This window comes from Myripristis murdjan, chromosome 7, assembly GCF_902150065.1.
Source record: "Myripristis murdjan chromosome 7, fMyrMur1.1, whole genome shotgun sequence".
Lineage (NCBI taxonomy): Eukaryota > Metazoa > Chordata > Actinopteri > Holocentriformes > Holocentridae > Myripristis > Myripristis murdjan.
This window is the reverse complement of record NC_043986.1, coordinates 8,864,578-8,878,389: the sequence shown is the minus strand read 5'-3', so window position 1 is coordinate 8,878,389 and position 13,812 is coordinate 8,864,578. Positions and strand designations below refer to the sequence as shown.

The following is a 13,812-nucleotide window of genomic DNA, read 5'->3' as shown; positions in this document are numbered from 1 at the left end:
TCATATGTGCAAGAACAATGAAATGCTTGTGATCCGATCACAGCAGCACACATGCATGTTTTCAATCACATACCAGTCAAACCAAGGAAACTGCAGCGTGTAGCATGTCAGCATAATACAGCACCGTCTGGGAACTTCAACATCAACAATCAACATTTAGCATCTCTAAATTATAAAGGATCCAGGCTGTAAAGATGTTGGCATTTTATTAAAAAAAACTTAGTTATCTACTACCCTTCAGCCAAAATAATTTGTATTATTTGGGTTATTTTTCATGAATTCATATCTATATTGTGTCTCCTTTCTTTCCTCTCCCTTCTTTCTCTATCAGTTATGGAGAAATTCTTTGATAATTGATTTGCGAACCACTTTTTAATCCACTTTTATAACTTTTAGGACCTTAGCTAGGCTCTTTCTTTTTATTCCTGTGTGTTTTCTACCGTAAAGAAATTTTTCTTTCAATACATATTAAGGTATTAAGTGCAGTTAAGGGTACTTCAGTGCTCGGCTGCACCTTGTACTTATGGCTTTTTCATTTCAACTGTAATCACCATGAAGAAAGTCCTCAAGGTCATTACGGCTTTTATTTAAATGTGTCTTTTTCCAGGGGCAGGATAAAGCACCTTGATGTGGTGACTCTGCTGAGGAGGATCCAGCCGCCGCTGGGCTTCGGCAAACTCTGTCCCCACAGAGTGGCCTGCAAGGTGGGACGCAGCAATTACAGATGCTAACACCTATACGGACAGATGGATGCCTTTTAATGTTCTGTCATTTACCAGAGAGGTGGTGAACCAAAGTGCATTAAACCCCTGCACAGCTGAGGCATGCAAATCCATTTCTTTCACAGTGCTTAATACCGGCTTTGATTTGTAATTTTTGCAGCGTCTGGTGGCGATGAACATGCCGCTCAACAGCGATGGGACAGTCATGTTTAACGCCACGCTGTTCGCCCTGGTCCGCACCGCTCTCAAGATAAAGACGGAGGGTGAGTCTGGACCAGCAGGCTGTCACAGATGCACAGAATGATGTTCATTTTATGGATGATATTTACTTGTTTGAGTGGTTTTTACCACAGTGTGAAATAGTCCATTATCCACATGATGCTGCTGTACAGGAGAATAACATGACCCACGTCTACTCTTTCACACCTGATCCATTTAAGGGCTTCATGCTGATTGGCTGAAACAGATCTACCTGAAGAGGGCGTGCATGAAGGTGCAAGGGCCTTAATTGGATCAGGTGTGAAAGAGTAGAGCTGAAACAAAAATCTCCAGGACAGGGGGTACTTTAGGGCTGGGTTGGGAACCACTGGTCTATTGTACCATCTGAAGTTAATGTCGCTGTGATTTTGACACATACAGGAGTCAGAGGTGCACAATTTTCTCACTTGAACATGATTGCGCACTTGGATACAATATGATGCTGTAAACATACAGTTAAGGCAATAATCACTTTTTCACAGCTGAGTGTCTTCTACATTATCTTGAACTCCTTGTAGTCGGTAAGCCTAATGCCATTCTACATTTCGCCACCAGAGGGAGCTATAGCAGTTCAGTAAGTACAGTAACTGTGTCTCCTCAGCATCCTCTGTAAGGTCAAGTGGAGTTTACAAAAGCCAGGGCAGACTGTACATATTTATAACTGAGAGTCAAAAGATTAAAGTCAAAAGACAAATCAATTGAAATGCATTAAACACAAAAACAAATTAAGTTTAATATTTCACAAATACACACATGCAGAATCACAACACAAATCTTATGGTGTGAATTATAAATGATTAACAGTAATTTACTTTTATATCTGATTTCTAATTAGCATGATTTGGATGTTTCCTTATGAGTTTCCTAGATTCCTAAAAACATTTTAGTCTGCCCTGTTTTGCATTTTGTCCCATGAATTTGGACATGAATATGAATGAATGAATATTTAGATGAATATTACCAGAGGGAGTGCCTACCTATCTAAAAATACCTTTGGCTGTGTACCATTTTACCAGTATATGTATTCCAGTTGACCGGGCACCTCCATCCAAAACACCTGACAGTAACACCTTCCCTTCATTTTCCGTTTCCTAGGCAACCTGGAGCAAGCCAATGAGGAGCTGAGAGCTGTGATCAAGAAGATCTGGAAGAGGACCAGCATGAAGCTGCTGGACCAAGTGGTGCCCCCTGCAGGCGGTCAGTGTTTATCATGCGCGTGCACACACACACACACGCACACACACACACACACACATACACACACACACACACAAGCTGTTAAAAATAAACCCACCCTTCCTAGAGCACCAGAACCATTTAGTCTCACTCAGTTCACTCAATAGGCTATTTCTTCCCCTATCATAATGGACTCTGTGCTGATTGGTTGAGATGTGTCGCAAAATGTATGAATCAAATACACACAAGCCTGTCCTGGCAAATCGTGCTGTTAAGGCTTTAACGCCTCTTGCATCAACAAATCCAATGCGAGAGTAGCTGCTTTCACTTGCACAAAAAGCAGCACAGACTGTGGAGTTATATGCGTCAAATCCTGCACAGCCGCCACGTTAGTCTGTAGTGAGTTCAGCCGTTCCTGTTGTGCTTGAGCTGATGTGCACGTCAGCTGGATGTTTACGAGGCTGAATGAAGAGCAAAATTGTTAATAACACAGTCATGTCCTCATGTGGCCTGTACAGGGAACCGCTGATCTAATTTAATCTACTGATCAGATGCTATGAATTGAAACTTTTTGCTTTGTTTGTTTTTTTGTTTTTTTTTAGAATGAGTAATGTCAGTTTTCAGATTTATATATACAGATTGTTTTTTGTTTTTGTTTTTTCAATTTTTCGCATTTCAGAAGGAGAGGAATAGTCTTACTTCATCTTTTTGGCTAAAATAGAATTGTTCAACAAACACAAGTAATTCAAATGTGTTTCCTTCTGGCTCACTTTTTCACTTTTTTACTCACCCAGGTGCGCGCACACACACACACACACACACACACACACAGATATTTACGTGTGTCTAAATGTTAAAACTAAGGTGAGGAGAGGGAGGCTGCACACTCTCAACTCTGATGCAAAAGTATTTATTTTTTGCTGATCAACATTTTGGCACAAACTGCCTTTTCAAAAATAAATTTCTGTTGACTTCTGTCGATCTTTAAAAGAATAAATACTTTTGTATCAGAGTTGAGAGCGCATGGCCTCCCTCTCCTCCCTCTAAATGTCAAAACCACACATATCTGACATTTTCCTTGTTTGCTGCTTGTTGTGCTCTACCCTTTGTCTCTCTTGTTCCAGTACACACAATAAGTCTGAATACCCAGCACAAATATTGACAATCATTTGATTATCAAATGTAAAGATCACTCAAACAGTTTGCGACATTTCCTTCCCGTCACCCCGTATCTCTCTCTCTTTGTCTTACATACACGGTCAGGTTTGGAAACACTGCTTCTCATTTGTTAAGCAAATAGGCCACATTTTCCCATGAATGATTGACGGCTGCCGCACGTTTGCACTGTCACTGTACAGTCTGTACACTGTTTGCTCTCAGAGCCGATCAAGCATGAAGTGGGAAGCACATGCAGATGGCTGGAGCCTCTCAGTTACTTCTGAAGAAAAGATTTGAGTGACAAACACACCGAAAGGTTAAGAGAGGCATGAAGAGGGTTTTTCTCCTGCATCCTGTTGCTGTCGGTGCTGCGGCGAGGCCCGGCCTCTGACCACAGATAACAGCAGGAGATCACACACAGTTGACTGCTCAACGCTCCTTGTTTTTTTCTTGCTGTTTCTCAGAAACTCACCTTATCGCTCTCTGTCAGTCACTGGTTCACGGCTGTATCTCTGTCTGTGTCCCACAGTTTTGGTTATGATCAGTTATCTCACCATCTCGCTCGCTTGTCTGTCTCTCACCTTTCTGCTCCAGTTCTCATTGCAAAATCCTAGTATAATAAAATAATTAACATTTGAATGCATTCCCAATGTCAAGGCTGAATTCTTTCATTTTAGTTTAACTCGGGTGTTTTCATGTATTTTTTAAAAATGTATTTATTGCTTTTGGTGCTGCATTAAATATCTAATTTCCAAACAGGTTTTCTCTCTGTGCTGCCTGTTAGGGTGCGATCACACCTACTTTAAATTTGTTTGTTGTTTGTTGAGGGTCATGCTGCTCAGTTTCAAGCAAACCCTGGCTTGAGGCCCATCATCTGGCATCAGAAGGAAGACAAAACAAATCTGATTCCAGCGGATGTAATGTCAGATGAGCATGATGGCTCTTTGCCCTGTAATTTCTCTTCTCTGGTATCCATATCAGCTCAAATCAAATGAAGAAACAGAATGTGAGCATCACTCCAGACTCCAGTTTGCCCTGCAGTTTGTGGCGCAATGCTGCTCAAACCTCAGTAACTGCTTGCCGCCAGATGGCAACATCTGTTTCCTCTTACCCGTCCCTCTGCACAGGCCAGGGTCATTCGAGGTAGCTGTTTTGGATAATCATTTCAGTCAAAACAAACCCCAGTGTGCTTGGAAAAGGGCAGAGACTTGCATTTCATGTGCACATGGTTTCAAAAAGCAGCAACCTCACCTCAACAAGCAACCTGAACTAAAGAAGCGAGCTCTCCGCAGTTTGAGCGAACCATTTCAAATATGTTTGGTGTGAACGCATCCGCAATTTATGTACTCCCCTTGAACTTTGTCCATGTAGTTTCCAGTGTCCCACTTTGCTTACTTCTGCCTCCACATGGCTGTGTTTTAGTCCCCAGGTGTCACACTTGATACAACTGCATGTCTCTGTGCTTACTAGTTTGCTAATCCCTGTTTATTTTGCTCTTTTCTGCCAAGCTTCTCTCTTCCACAGCTTCCTGTTCTTTCAGTAGAGCTCTCAGTCAGTGGCTGGCCCTCTCCTCTTCTCTTTCTGCCGTCCTGAGCGCTCTGGGGCAGTTCTGTTTTAGTCCGGTGGCATGGAACTAGAGTTACCTCTCTTTTAAAACCTCCGGGGCTCTGTCCAGATAGAGAACCTGCGATCACACACTGGCCCAAAACTCAAAACACTCATCAGAGTACAAGAAAATTGACCCTAGGCCAAAAATGCCAAAATGTTTCTTGAGAGAAACCTTGTAAGAAACAAACCTCTCTTGAAACAAGGCAGATTACTTGACTTGTTTCAAGATGACTCAAGATCTGTCGCTGAATGACTCACATTTCTAAGATTTATTCTAATGATTACTGGCTCTGGCATTCATTTACACCTGATTATCTGAAGCTAATCAGTAAGAAAGAGTAAAAATTCTATCTGCAAGGTGCTGGCTTTAATCTGTCCAGTCTTTTCACATACATTACATGCTGTTTGGCAAAAGTGTATGCCTTGAAGGGAATTCAACAGGGTTTTCTATCTGAACAGAGCCTCTTAGTTTCTGTCTAGCTGTGTTGGGATGATCTAGAGAAATGGGCCAGGTGCTTGAAGATGGCAGTCTGCTGGATTAACAATCAAAGCAGGCACTGTGTGGGAGGGACTGGATTGAAAAAAAATAGTGCCAAACCAGAGAGTTTCCATCTTCAAGCATGCAGCCCATTGCCATGTTTGCCATCTTTTCTTGATTCTGTTCAACTTAGAATGTGTCAAGAAAAAGTGGCAATGAAAAAGGGAAAACAAACAAAAAAAAAAACTTTCTGTCATGCCCTGATACAGCCTCTGCTTTTCTTGCTTTAGTGTTTGTCCCCAGTCTGCTTTAGCAACCAATTATCTGAGTGAATCAGAGGCACGCTTGACCGGACGGGTTGCACTGCACTGCCTCCCTGCATGGCAACTAGCGCGTAGACACAACTCCCTCTGTGGCTCAGTTTTCCTCAAAAGGGGAACTAGACAGATCCAGCAGCTGTGTGCTTTTCCTCGCTGTTTGCTTTGACAGTTCCCTGCATGCGCTTATCAGTGTAGATCATGTTGCTGTCATTGGAGTCGAGATATGAATCAGCTTATCGTCTGTCTCAAAAGTGGTGAATGTTGAACGTGGAGCCTGCAAAGTGTTTTGGCCGGCCGCCCACTTTGAAGCAATGGCCTGTGTTGCTGTAACTGGATATAGATTGATTCAACATTTTTGCTGAGGTGTGAATGAATACTTGGCTTCAGATTCAAATTTCAGTACATGTCAGTCTCCTATGTTCGGTGGCTGGTGTGTTTGGAGCGATCGTATCTGCTTCTTCTCTTTTCTGCCTGTCCTAACATCTCCCTCTCTGTTTGGGTTTTCTTCGCTGTTCATTTTATTCGACTTGTCATGTTGGACTCATGAAACGTGTCATGATGGGCAATAGGGGTGTAATGATTTAATACTCATAATCAGTTCACCAGAAAGGATGAGTTTAATGTGTTTTCCAACAGGTCAAATCTAGTGTGTGAGCATTTCTGCTTTATTTGATAGTGACAGTACAGAGAGAAAGGAAAGGCAAAGAGGAGAGAGAGGATGACACGGCAATGGGATCGGTCGGGAGACGAACCTGCGGAGCGCCGAAGCGCCCACGTGAAATTGTTCTTGGGTGAATGTGCGACTGTGAGTTAGTTCTTAGGACACTGGGAGCGAGTGACTAAGAGTGCTCACAAAGAAAAAAGTCACACATGGGTTTCATGGTGAGGCAGGATGAGAGCTGCAGAGTCTAGATGGTATCTGTTGTTGGGTGAAAAAAAACTGCTGTGTGTGGGTTTGTGAGTACACGCATGTGGGTGTGTGGAGACTGGTGTGGGTGTGTTCAGAGAGTTTTTGCTGAGTCTTGACAGGATCACAAAGATTTTGATATTACGATTTCCGTCTGTCTCAGGAGAAGCATAGTGCAGAGTTCAGGGTTAGGTTAGACTACTTCCAATTCAGTAAAAACTGAAACTGTCACGACTCAGTTCAGTGTTCAAAGGCCGTAGAAATAAATGTGTCAGAATCAGTCTTTACTCCGGAGTTCACTGGAGTTTGACAACAATAATCTGGGGCCTGTCCCACGATGCAACACGAGTAGCTGCCCTCACAGATAACACAACCGTTCCAGACTGCGGTTTCTTTGATGTGCTCCTGAAAAATGTGCTTTCACTTTGACATGGCGTTGTGCTGCCTGTTGTTATTGGCTTGAAATCCTGGCTCGTGCATGTTGTTTTGGAAGAACAGAAGTTTGCTTGGTGTTGAGATGTTCCACTGTGGTAGAAGTCGTTGTATTAAACCTCCCGTTGATGTGTTTTATCACTGTGCGGGAACTGATCTGCAGAGATATTAGTGTTGGGAGGTTTTGGTAGGACTTAGTGCTTCTCTTAGATGTGCGTTGAGGGGTTTTTTTTTTTTTTTTTTTTTTTTAACTTGAGGTTTGGTGTTGATTTGGGAGGCGCTGGTGTGTCTGGTTGTGTTCACTCAGATGACGAGGTAACGGTGGGGAAGTTCTATGCCACCTTCCTGATACAGGACTACTTCAGGAAGTTCAAGAAGCGCAAAGAGCAAGGTCAATTGGGAAGGCACTCATGGGAGGGGATTAACACCACCATGGCTCTGCAGGTGAGTGGAAGTCACCGTCATGCTGCATGTTTTTAAACCCAGGAAGCCTCCCTAAAGAACATGCCGTATGTCATTTCAACTAATTTAAAGCGTCCTGCGTGCTGTCAGACAAATTTTATGATCTTGTCAGTTGATAGTGTTGTGAAACCTTTTGTAATCTGTTGTGTCACTGCAGTCACATGTAGTGCTCCAATCAGGGACTCCTAAAGAAACTCACAGCCCTGCAATGTGCCCTTTAACCTTTTGCAATGCTTACATTAAACAGATAGAGATACAGACATACAATCGTTGGATAGCTGGGGATTTTCAGTAGTAAAATCCAATGAGAAAATCCGCCAGGCTTCAGACACAATCTGCCATAATGTTTCAAGAGCGTAATCACCGCTGGATTAGCCTGCCTGATGTGAGGATGAATCTCGACTCATCAAATGTTTTGAAAATGCAATGTTTTAAGATTCGTAGTCCTGCTTGTAGTCCATTTTCATAAAAGTATATCACGTTGAGCACCGCAAGCCTTGCCTAGTCAGCCTAGACCAATCGGTACAGGACGTTTTAAGTCTGGAATGCAAAGGGTTTATTGGATGTGTATTTTTTGATTGTGATTACACTTAGCAACAAGAAAAAAAAAAGTCCACATAAAAAGTATCATTGAGACAGAACATTATTTTTAAACAATGAATTACCATACAGGAGTCAATGGCAAACCACAAATGTTTAGAAATAGTTAGAAAGTGAGTTTCAAGATGTGTAAGTTGCAACATGATGGGGGACCCTTTCCAAATCGGTGTAACATAAACACCTTCCTGCTTTATACCAATGCTAATTTCAAACTTATCAGCTACAAATTTAATTTTATGAGAATACAAAATCAGATGAGAAAAACTAAATCTATCCACTTGGAGAACAGGTTTGATGGAAAAGTGTTTAGAAATATTGAATTCGTTATTTGTTTGTAGTTGATTTGTGGAGGTCATGGTGAGGGGAGTGCCTGTTTGAATGTGTCTGTGCGACTTAAACATGAATACATGCACATTATACATGAATGTGCATGTGTGTGAATCTGTGTGTGTGCGTGTGTGTGTGTGTGTGTGTTCTCTCTGGCTCTCAGCTGCTGTCTCCCTTGCAGGCCGGCCTGCGCACGCTGCATGACATAGGTCCAGAGATCCGTCGCGTCATATCATGCGACCTGCAGGAGGAGGGGCTGGTGGACGTTAACGGAGAAGAGGAAGAGGAAATATACAGGGTGAGTGTCCATGTCATCTTATGTTATTATTTTGACTTTCTAGCACAGTTTCTCAGGTGGGTCAGGCTGGGGTGGTTCGCTGATTTCATCACAGGTTACCTCATGTAAGAGGTTTGTTTCTTTAGCGTGCATCGTGAGTTACACTTTAAAAATACTGAAGAACTGTCTCTCTGAAGGGAACCATAAGATTTTAAACTTATTATGGGTCCCATTCAGTGCATAGAGAACATGGTAACAATAAAAGTGATCAAGGGACAGAGAAACCATACATCAATTTGGAGCCACCATTAAATGCAGGAAAGTAAAGATTTACTTAGATCCCTAATGGCCAGTTCAAAAAAAGGCTTTTGTGAATGAAAAAGAAGCAGCACGTTTAGGGAGCTATCTATTCCTAAAAGGAAAAACTGCTTGGTTGTTCAGCAGGAGGACTGGAGGAACTGGGGCCGAGGAAGGATGAAAAGCTTTGTAGAGCCAGCAAGTTTGAAATATTTGATATTATTGGAGACATCACCGGAAACTCGAAATGAACTTGCATTACCTGTACTTTATCTTTAGTGGCAACCTCGTGCTGCAATAGTAGATGTGAATAAAAATTCCATCCAATAAAATGATCACAGATTTTCGAACAGTCTTGTGGTCCCACTCATCCCATCCAATAAAACCAATTTTTTTCTCTTTAACTGGTTACATTGTTGACTGACCAGGAGCAGGAAACACATAACCACAAGAATCATAGGGTCTTAAAATTGCAAACGTAAATCGGCATGGATGTTTTGTTAATCGAAAAGTCAGATCGTTTGTTGAGATTGCACAGTATTGTAGTTGCATGTTGCTGGTGCAGTGGTAACCCCACTGGTTCCTGTGTCTCTGCAGCGTAACGGCGGTCTGTTTGGCAACCACATCAACCATGTCAATGGAGACCAGCGAGGCTCCTCCCACCCGACCACAGTCACCCAGCGGCCGCTACAGATCCTGCCATCCTCCTGCAGTGCCTCAGTTGAGCCCACCCTCACTGGCAGAGGAGTCAGTGACAGCGAAAGGGGAGGGGAGACGGAAAGGAACTGCTCGCCCATCCAGTTCAGCAATCATTATCACCCCCCTCACCCATATAACTACCCTCACTCTAATTCCACCTATCATCAGTCGCCAGTGCCCTCCAATGCCAACCTCAACAATGCCAATGTGCCCTCGGTGCTCTCCATGACCAGTGGGAGACAGTGGAAGTGGTCGTTACGGCGAGAGCAGTCGAGCCCCGCCAAGAAAGGGGCGCCGGCGTCTTCAAACGCGTCCCATCACAGCAAAGGAGAGCATGACCGGCCTTGGAGGTCGCACTCCATACGGTCAGTTGATGGAGACTTTATCAAATGATTATAATGGAGTTAAGATTGTATACAAATGAAATAAGGTGTGGGCACTTAACATTACAGATGAGTCTATGTTTTTTGGATCCACAGAGAGCAGAAGTCATTGCAATGTAACAACAAATGGTTTGATGTAGGGCTATGCAGTATGACGATATATATCATGATAAGAGAAAGACATTTATCAAAGGAGATTTTCCTCTATCGTCTCTGTATATTTTACATCGCTGAGTTGGACGAGTTCTCACCTCCTCTCCACCTTGCAGAGGAACCGTTAGAGGTAGGACAGATATGGGACAGGCATAGAGAAAAAGCGCACTGTTTTGTGATAAATGTCTTTATCAAGACATGACATTATCCATATTGTGATATAAGATTTTGCAGCCCTACTTCAATGAAGCAGAACCTGGTGGGGTTTGAAATAGCAAATTCAGAGGAGCTAAATTGATGTAGTTTAATGCAGAACTCCATCAAACAACTTTTTCCAAAGAACTCATGGACGGAACCATGACGTTGGACACACACACACACACACACACACACACCTGCTTTGTTAATGTGCCAGAGATGGGAACAGAGGGCGGCGAATGTTGGGAAGATAGTGACAACATGGAATATAGAGATGAGGAGGAAGAAGTGATGGGAATTGGAGTAAATAACAGTAAATTACAGTGTTACATGCACATGAACAGTGTTTACGTTCCCTCCCTGTTGCCTACACCCAGAGCTCCACGCTCATTTGCCGGCAAAAGTCTCTAGGGCTGTTATTCGAACTACAGAATTGCTTTTTTTGCTGTTTTAATTGGTCTCCTTTTGCCTCTTGTCATTGCATGCAACCTCTCTTCTCCTCCGCCTTTCCTCGCTCTCCTGTCCCAAACAAACCCATCCCTCTGACCGACCACCTCTTCTCCTCGGAGCAGGACACGCTACTATGAGGCCTACATTAGGTATGTGCATGACGATTCGCCTCAGCAGCGCTCCTGTCCACACTTACTACAGGTGGTAGGTGTGCTGGAGAGAGTTAAATAACCTGCAAAGCATTAAAAGTCTTAGTCTTAGGCTTGTGGGAGTTTCATTAGATAGAATGAATAGATTCTGGGGAGTGTAATCTCATCTCTGATTTCTTGTAAAAATCTGTGTTTCCCCGAGATGTTGGACTGTTTCTGCCCCAAAACCTCATAAAACCTCTTAAATATCCAAGGAAACACAGCAACTGCAGTTAAAATACTACTGACTTCTGGTTTTGGTAACTTTTAGAGCACTTAACCATTTAATCTCTGCACTTGTCAACAAGCGAATCCTCATAAGTCTGACCTTTCACCCCAGGTCAGAAACAGGGGGCGGTCTCTACACCACCATTCGCCGAGAGGAGCCCGGGGGCCGGGACAGTGATGAGGAGCGGGGCTCAGGAGAATACTACAGCGGGGAGGAGTTTCACGAGGATGACATCATGCTCACGAGAGACAGGTATTGTCATGGCAACAGTGAGCAGCCTTTATGAGAACTTGTGGTTTACGGCAGCAAGATCACCACAAGTGCTAATACAACAACAATTAGGGCTCTATCGATTATTCTATAAAGGCTTAATGAAAATGTGTTTATTTTATAATAGTAAGAAAGTAATAATAAGTGTCCATTTTTGCTGGAGAGTAGAAAAAAGTTAGAAAGTAATTATAGACAGTACAGGTGTCTGAGTGCTTGAACTCCCAGGATGATATAAAATAGTAAAAACTATAAATATAATACAAAAATGATCATTCACTGCAAGATATGAATGTCTTATTATTATTTTTTGAAGGTTGTCCAATAATGAATGCCAGAAGGATCCTGAAGGAGACTTTGACTTCGAAGCCTCCAGGGGTGGCCAGGCTGATGGTTTCTATGACGACGACCAACAGCCCATCTGCCAAGACAGCAGGAGGTCACCTCGGAGACTGTTCATACCCTCACCACAAGGTGAGTGACTATCATGCACATGATATATGAAACTCAAATTTGTTAACATAGTTTGTTATTGCCTTTATTTTATGTATTTTATATTGTCAGTATTTTAACAGAACATACTGCCCTAAAACTGTATATATTGTAACTGTAAATAACATTCTGAGGGTTTTACCCGTCCAAAATGAGCTATGATACTTTTTGTTGTTTGTCACCAGAGTTTATTTCATCATGAGTTGTGTTCTAACCATGCCGGCGCTGAACCTAAATATTAGTTGTCAGTTAATTATCACACAGCAGGTCAGTCCAGTTGATATGGAGAGTGTGAGTAATGTCTGTTCTTGAATGCCTGCAGCCTCCAGCAGACCAACCTTCAGTTTCGAGTGTCTTCGTAGACGGAGCAGCCAAGACGACGCTCCCCCTTCTCCTTCCTGCACAGCACTTCCTCTGCACCTGATGCAGCAACAGGTAGCGCGCGCACACACACACACACACACACACACACACACACACACACACACACACACACACACAGGACCTAATCCAGTAACACAACATGTAAACCGCAGCGTCTAGGCTGCCAGTTCTTTTGGGGATAGTCTAATTTGTTTATGGTAATTTATGGTTAGTTTCAAAATCGATGATTTATTGATGTTAAAATACTACAATGGCCTGTTTTTTTCCTTTATTTTTTCTCATCATCATGATATTTGAACTCTGACCTCCAGGTAATGGCAGTGGCAGGTTTTGATGCCAGTAGAATTCATCGTTTGTCTCCAACACGGTCGCTGCGCTCCTGGGCGACACCGCCTGCTTCTCCCATCGGCCGTGACAGCTCACCCACCTACACACCCCTGATACAGGTACGGTTGGCTCTCTCTCCTTGTATGCATGTAGGTGTGTGTGTGTGCGTGTGTGTGTGTGTGTGTGTGTATGCTTTGCCTGTACATGTAGAACCATGGTTAACGTGATGAAACTTTATTATTTCCCATGAGGAAATTACGTTGTTACAGCAGTAAAATGGATTCAGCAGGTAAAAAGAAACAAATAGAATTCTAATGCAAAGTAGGCCATAAAATAAGCAATAACAGTTGAAACATTACAGCAATAAAATACAATGTAAATATTTGGTAAATTGTATGAAGCTATACGACTGACTATTTTCAGCACATGTAAGTGGAATATAGTAGGCTATGGATTACTTTTATATGCATTAATTTGTAGTTGTTACTGACAGTTACATTATCCGCCGTCATGTTTACTTTCTTAAATATGGTTTCCTAAATTCACCCGAAACATTTTTACACAATTATACCACTAAGAAAACATCATAGTCTGACAAAGAAACAGTAGGATTTATTTATTTTGTAATAGTAGTGGACCCAGAACTGAACCTTGTGGAACGATTGACATCACTCCATAAGTTCAGGTATACTCACTCACAAACCTTATTTTTTGTATTACTGTGTGTGTTTGTCTTTGTGTGTGTGTACCCAGGTGGACTGGCGTAGTCCCGGCAGTGTCAGCAGTATCCCAGGCGCAGTGAAGAAGAGTTCCTGGTACACAGACACCCAGGACGTCACTTCCAACCGCAGCTCCTCCCCCTCCCACCTGCAGCTCCCCGCCGAGAGCCGCTCACACCTCCTGCAGAAGAGAGGCAGCGCCAACAGCCTGGTGGAGGCCGTAAGTACAGCAGCACCGCTCAGACCTCTTAATGTCACAAACCCCCAAACAGACACAGAGTAGGTCCACCAAACCTGAGGT

The 13,812-nt window shown here is 42.9% G+C and overlaps 1 protein-coding gene across 3 annotated transcripts in view; it reads left to right on the top strand.

Moving 5' to 3' along the window:
- The window catches only part of cacna1db (calcium channel, voltage-dependent, L type, alpha 1D subunit, b), a 125,703-nt gene that overhangs the window by 108,444 nt on the left and 3,447 nt on the right, over positions 1–13,812 (top strand). The window contains exons 35-46 of one of the 3 annotated variants that reach the window (XM_030056265.1): positions 608–704; positions 883–985; positions 2,076–2,177; positions 7,367–7,503; positions 8,630–8,746; positions 9,620–10,086; positions 11,025–11,054; positions 11,434–11,574; positions 11,906–12,063; positions 12,404–12,516; positions 12,777–12,911; positions 13,546–13,731. In XM_030056265.1, coding sequence (XP_029912125.1) covers positions 608–704; positions 883–985; positions 2,076–2,177; positions 7,367–7,503; positions 8,630–8,746; positions 9,620–10,086; positions 11,025–11,054; positions 11,434–11,574; positions 11,906–12,063; positions 12,404–12,516; positions 12,777–12,911; positions 13,546–13,731 — 1,786 coding nt within the window. Of the gene's footprint in view, positions 1–607; positions 705–882; positions 986–2,075; positions 2,178–7,366; positions 7,504–8,611; positions 8,747–9,619; positions 10,087–11,024; positions 11,055–11,433; positions 11,575–11,905; positions 12,064–12,403; positions 12,517–12,776; positions 12,912–13,545; positions 13,732–13,812 lie in introns of all 3 variants that reach the window. The other 2 variants (XM_030056264.1, XM_030056263.1) reach the window with 2 other exon arrangements.